General features: G+C 60.3%; 1 protein-coding gene across 1 annotated transcript in view; it reads left to right on the top strand.

Moving 5' to 3' along the window:
• The window catches only part of DUSP8 (dual specificity phosphatase 8), a 21,549-nt gene extending 19,297 nt beyond the window's left edge, over positions 1-2,252 (top strand). The window contains exons 8-9 of the mRNA XM_034644856.1: positions 1,043-1,079; positions 2,109-2,252. Of these exons, the coding sequence (XP_034500747.1) occupies positions 1,043-1,079; positions 2,109-2,252 (181 nt within the window). The remainder of the gene's footprint in view (positions 1-1,042; positions 1,080-2,108) is intronic.
• The last annotated feature ends 3,719 nt before the right edge of the window (positions 2,253-5,971 follow it).

Raw genomic sequence — 5,971 nt, forward strand, 5'->3', positions numbered from 1 at the left:
ATCAGGTGGGAGGAGCTATGCTAAACAGTGCTGGCCCCACTGGTCAGAGGGCAGATGGATTTAGAGTCTTGTTCTGGGCTCCTCCCCCACTCACCCCCAGGCCCCGGGCCAGACTTGGAATTCAGGTGTGTTCCTACAGGGGGAGGGCCTCCATGAGGGGCTGGCTGCCTTGCAGAGGGAGGGGTTAGTTAAGCACCTCTCGGGCCCTTACAGCTGCCAGGGAATGGGGGTCCTGAGCTTTGGGAGAGCCCTCTGCAGACAGATAAAGACGTCCCCCATGCCTGCCCCCAGCCCCACAGGGTCCTTGGAGAAGAGCACTCCCACACTCCCCTTTCCTGGGGAGCTCTCCTCTGAAGTCTCCCTGGTATCTTCACGGTGACATGCCAGGTGGTTTTTGGCCCAGGTGGGCCAGCCTGGTGGGAAAGGCAGGGAAGAAACCCCAGCTGCCCCCCGCCCCCCGCCCCACACCCTCTTGGGTCATTGGGACCCATGGCTTCTGGAGGCAGTAGATGCCCCCCAACCTTCGGATGTGCTAGAGTCTCGTGGGTGGAGGGGGCTGGTCGCCTTGGGAAGAGGCCAGGGGCTTGGCGGGAGGGCGGCTGGGCGGGACTGAGTCCTCCGGGCAGCTGCCCCTGTGGTTGTTTCTTCCGTTTGTTCTGTTGACCTGCAGCCCTGTGCACCTGTCACCCCTCCTTTAAGCAAAAGTCCTCTTCCTGTTCCCTCTGTCCCCACCCCGTTCCCCAAGAAAATAAGCTATCATCGTTGTGTTTGCAATCTATGGATTAGAGGTTTAAGTATTTATTATTGGTTAATTATTATTATGATTGATTATGTAAACTTGCCTTCTGTCTGTCTATCGCGTTGGGTTTCTGAGGTGACCCTGGGTGTGGAGGATGCACTGGTCCCCACCTCCGCGCCCCACCCCTGTGCTGTCCAGGAGACAGTGGTCTGGGGCCACTGGTTGGGCCCCAAACTCTGGAGGCAGGTCCCACAGCCCCTGTCCTTTCCTCTCTCTGCCCTCTGCCCTCTGCCCTTTCTCTAGGGCTGCCAGCATCTCTGTGACTTCGGTCTTGGAGCGTGTGGGGGGGTGCTTGCTCTTGAGGCTCTGGTCACCCCAAAGTGAGCAGCTGCAATGTGGGGGGAGGTCCTGTCCCGGCCATCCCCTCTACTGTCCTAGGGGGACCGGGCCCTGGCACAAGCCCCTCCCCGGTCACTTCCACACACTGCCTGAGGTGGGGCAGGGGCCGGGCCCCAGCCTCTCCAAGTCTCTCAGCCCTCCTACCCACCCCCACCCCGGCCCTGGCATTGGGGGTCACCCCAGGATGGACCCCGCTCCCTCCTAATATTTGCTGGAAAGTCCAGCAGGGGGGAGGTGGCAGGTCCCCCACATGGCTCCCAGTCTCTCTGGACCGGGTGGTCCACTCCTGCCCCAGGACCCCTCCCCCAGCGCGGCCACACTCTGCTCCCCTCCTGTCCCCTTCTTTTGTATTTGGAAACAACGTGTTGTAATAAATCCTGAGATGGATGTTTTCTCCATGCCTCTGGCTGCCTCTTTCTTCAGGCTGGTGGGTGGGTGGAGCGGAGAGCATGGGGCCGTGGCCCTGAAGGCTTCCTGAGGCCAGGAGGCTGGGGCATTGGGCACAGACCAACTTGCCCGGGACTCACTGCCTGGGACCCCAAGGGCAGGTTCGGCAGGGTGGGGGAGCCGTGCTGGGGGAGGGCCCGGCATGGGGAAGGGGCCCCAGCTGCACCCTAGAATCTAGAACACCCTTGTTTGTCATTACCTGCAGGTGAAAATTTTAAAAAGTTACAACTATGTCCAATAAAATCGCGGTTTTGCCCCTCAACCACCTGCCCAGGTGTGAGCACCGGAACACTCGGCCGGTCTCTGCAGACCTCCGTGCGCACACGCACAAGCCTGAACGCCCCTGGCACGCGAGAGCCTTCCTTTCCAACAGAACCGGGGTCTGGCCACAGAGTGTTTGCTACCAGCTTTTCGATTACTTAAATCATCTGTTGAAAGAACACACGCGTGTGCTACAGGGACCAAAGGCACGCGAGGGTATCTGGTGGAAGCTGAGGGGTGACTCGCCCACTTTTGTCCCCAGCCACTGGGTTCCTCTCCCTGGAAACAGCCCCTGCCCTGCCTGCAGACCTTCCCGTGGGGCCCGGGGCCCATGGGCCGCAGCGGCTGGGGCACCTGCAGCGAGCGTGCCGCCCGTGGCCTCCGGCAGCCCCTGCGGCGGGGCTGAGGTGAGTCTGCCCGGTGTGGTTACAGCCGCAGCTCCGGGCATTCAGGCAACGCTCTCCTGCGACAGATTTTTCAGACATGACTCCTCTGGGTCACTCCAGCGCCCGCCTGGCCGTTACTATAACGACAGCTCCTGCGTACCAAGCTCACTGCGTGCCAGGCACGACTCCAGGCATCCAGGCACATCCTGGGAACAGATCTCCCAGGCTGCAGGGGCTGCAGACAGGTCTGCGCCCTCAGCTCCAAGCGTCTGTGGCTAACGCCGTGCGAGGCCTCCAGGGGGTCTGAGCTTGCTTGGTGCTTCGGCCTGTTGAGTCCGGGGACATTTCCCTAGTTCCAAGCGGCAGGGAGCCCAAACCAGGGACGCAGGCCAGACCTGTGTGTGTGTGTGTGCGCGTGTGTGCATGTGAGTGCCCACGCATGCGTGCAGGATGTGTGTGTTTCAGGAGGCTGGGACAGAAGAGGAAGCAGGAGACAGGGAAAGGGCTCAGCCGGCCCCTCTCCGGGGGCTGCGGGTGGAGGCAGGGTCCTTGAATCCAGCATCTTTAGGAGCCCTCAAGAGGCCGAAAACTAGAAGCACAGGGCTGTCGCTAAAGTGAGGCTATTTTTAGCTCAAGAACATCTATTTATAACTCTGGCAGCCCCTTGGAGTCCATAAAACCAGGGACTGGAGGAAAGCTGATGACTGTCTCGAGCAGCACAGTGGTGCCTCCCGCTCTCTGGGGTGTGTGAGCCCCTGCAGCGGCAGGAACGGGGTGAGGGCACCTCACCCAGGACGACCTGGGGGGCACCAAAGGCCAAAGGCCCCTGCGGGCAGTGTAAGAATGCACGTGGGTGGCAGGATGCCGTCCACCCAGTTGCCCAGGCTCCTGGAGGTCAACTGGCCCACGGGCTGAAGGAAGCAGGTGGTGAGGCCAGACCTGCACACTGGGGGACTGGCCGCCAGCTGCTCTCGGCCACAAGGTCTGGTACCTGTCCCAAGGGGCCTTCTGTAAACGCTGGGCGCCCTGCCTGCTTCTGCCTCCCGATTCCCGGCCCCGTCTGGTCAATAGCTTCAGGCTTTTGATGGGCCTTGGGTGGGTGAGCACATGTCAGTAGAGGGCTGCTCTGTGTGGGTCTCAACCTATGGACAGAGATGCTGGGGGTGCCTGGGCCCGAACTACTGGTGGTGGGCCACCAGACGCATTTCCCCACGGGGGCCGATGTCATGGCCGGACCGGCCCTGGAGGTCCTTTCTATGATGACAGGACACACTTCAGCAACAGCCGTCAGGGGGCTTTAACGAAGCTTTCTTACTCACAGGTCCTGGAGGTCATATGCACACCTGGGGCCACACAGTTCGGTCGCAGGGAGAGAGGGAGGCAGCGTGGACCTCGGGCTCTAACTTTTTGGAGTTGGGGGTGGGGGTGAGCTTTCTAGAGCAGTTGGTCATCAGGTCACCCAGGACCTTCTAGAGTGGAACCTCATTGCGGGGGCAGCCTGGCTCTCCATCTAGTTGGGTAGCTGGCGACGTGTTTATTGAGATGGATGTCTTTGAAGTGAACGCCACGGCAATCTAGACCTTCATACCACGCACCTACATTGCCAGTCAGAAAAGCTAATCATCAGGCACTTGCACTCCGTGGCTGGCTGGCTGGGTTACGTGGTTGGGCAGATGGATGATGAGGCCGGGATGGGCGAATAGGGGACATGGATGGGGGAGTGAGACGGCCGGATGGGTGGGTAGATAGTTGAGTGTGTAGATGTGTGGACAGATGAGTAAATGGGAAGCTGGCTGGGTGGTTAGTGGTCGGGGTAGGTGGATGGCTGGACGGGAGGTTGATGGATGGGTAGATGAGAGGAAGGCAAGGAGGGAGGGAAAGAAGGTGCGTAAGTAGTGACATAGTGCACAGTGCCCTTCTGCTGGCCTACCCTATATACAGCTGTGTGCTTCCCTCTATCCCACCCCTGGACCGTGGTGGGGCATCCCGTCCTGCTTCTAGAAGATGATCAGTAAATGTTCAATGTATAAACCACAGGCTCAGAGCTGAACACCATTGCAGAGACCCAGTCCAACCCTCTCCAAGGTCCGAGGAGGTGCTCCAAGAGAGACAACAGGCCCAGAATGGAGTCACCTGTGCCAAGCCCCCCGCCAGCAAATCGAGACTTAACACCTAGCCTCACTGCAGTTTCAGCCTCTCCCAGGAGCGGACTCAGTCTGGAATTTCCTGGTCAGCACCAGTGAGGTCATCTGCCGGATAAGATCCCTGCCTTCCCTAAGGGAAGGTGACCTTCCTGAAACAGTCCACTCTTTCAGCTTCCTTGTCCCCTCCACCCCTTCTGCCTGTAAAACCTTCCACTCTGTACAACTCTCCAGAGCTCCTTTCTACCTGCTAGGGGGGATGCTGCCCCACTCGCGGGTCTTTGAATAAAGCCGATTAGATCTCCACATTTATTCAGTTGAATTTTTTTAACAAGGGGAACTGACTTTCCAACGTCCCTCAGAGTCGGGGCAGAGTCTGGGTGGGCTCCGTTGCTGATCTCTGGACTCTGCTCATTCGGGCTGAGCAGTCCCTGGAGGTGTCCTGGAAGGGGCCAGCCTCAGTAGCCCCTCAGGCTCCTTCTGGCTCAGACATAAAGAGGCTTAGAGCTGGGGAAGCAAGAAGCCACCGGGGAAGGCTCGGGGCGAGGGGGTTGGCCTCTGAAGGCCAGGTTGGATTTGGAGGGCTGGGGCATGTGTAGCCAGGGGACACAGCAGCCAGGGCCACGGAGAAACGGTGCAGGTGGGGCTGTACACTGTGGGGCCAGGCGCAAGCTGGCTACCTCTGGCCAAGGTGAGGTCCAATGGGAGGGGGAGTGCCTGGTTCTGGATGGCAGGGGGGTGGTGGGGGTCATCTGTTCGGCAGAAAAGCGTTCCTTCCTGAGAAGCCATGGAGCCTCCAAGGGTCTGAACAAATGCAAACTGGCAGTTGGGTGTCCTGTTCTCCAGAAAGGGGCACAGAGGCTGGCGGGGTCCTGGACAAGCAGGCTGAGGGCCCCCAGAGGGTCACAGGGGTGCCTCGTGCAGCCAGCATGAGCACGAGGGAAACAAAGTTCTCCCTCCCAGTGGACAGGGCTCCTCCAGCCGAAACACCCCCCCCTCCCCGCAGCAATCTCAGCCTTTGTCAGGGGGTGGGGTCTAGGCCGGCAAGGCAGTCCCAGGATCTGTTCCTGGACCTGGGGTTGGGGGGTCTCCAGACACAAGGTCATCTCTAAAGGAGTGGCCAGGCCCTGAGGATGATGCTGGTAGCTTAATGGAGGTGAGGGGAAGGGAGCAGTCCCCACCCCCCACCCCGAGGACAGAAACAGAGCCAGTCTCTGTCAGGCAGGACGGCACCCAGGCTGAGATGTGGGGGCCCGTGCCCAGAGCCCTGAGGAGGTCTTGGTGGGCTGGGGGAAAGACAAACGTGCTCCCTTGCCCAAACGCGCACAGGCCACAGGGCAGGGTGATGCTAGGGGTGGGTCTTTGCCAACAGGCAGGTGCCTGGGGAGCCCCTCCAGCCTTTCGAAGCTGAGCAAATCTTGCAATGACCCCGTTCCCGGGGAGTACCAGGAGAGGGGCTGGGAGTGGCGTGGTCTCAGGCAGGAAAGGGGTGGGTGGAGAGGGGCTCCCTGAAGTTGGATAGGACCAGAGCAGACTGGGGTTTCCCTGAGGGACCTTCACTCCAGAGGGAAGAGGCCGAGGCCACCGTGGGCACCCCT

This window comes from Ailuropoda melanoleuca, chromosome 16, assembly GCF_002007445.2.
Source record: "Ailuropoda melanoleuca isolate Jingjing chromosome 16, ASM200744v2, whole genome shotgun sequence".
Lineage (NCBI taxonomy): Eukaryota > Metazoa > Chordata > Mammalia > Carnivora > Ursidae > Ailuropoda > Ailuropoda melanoleuca.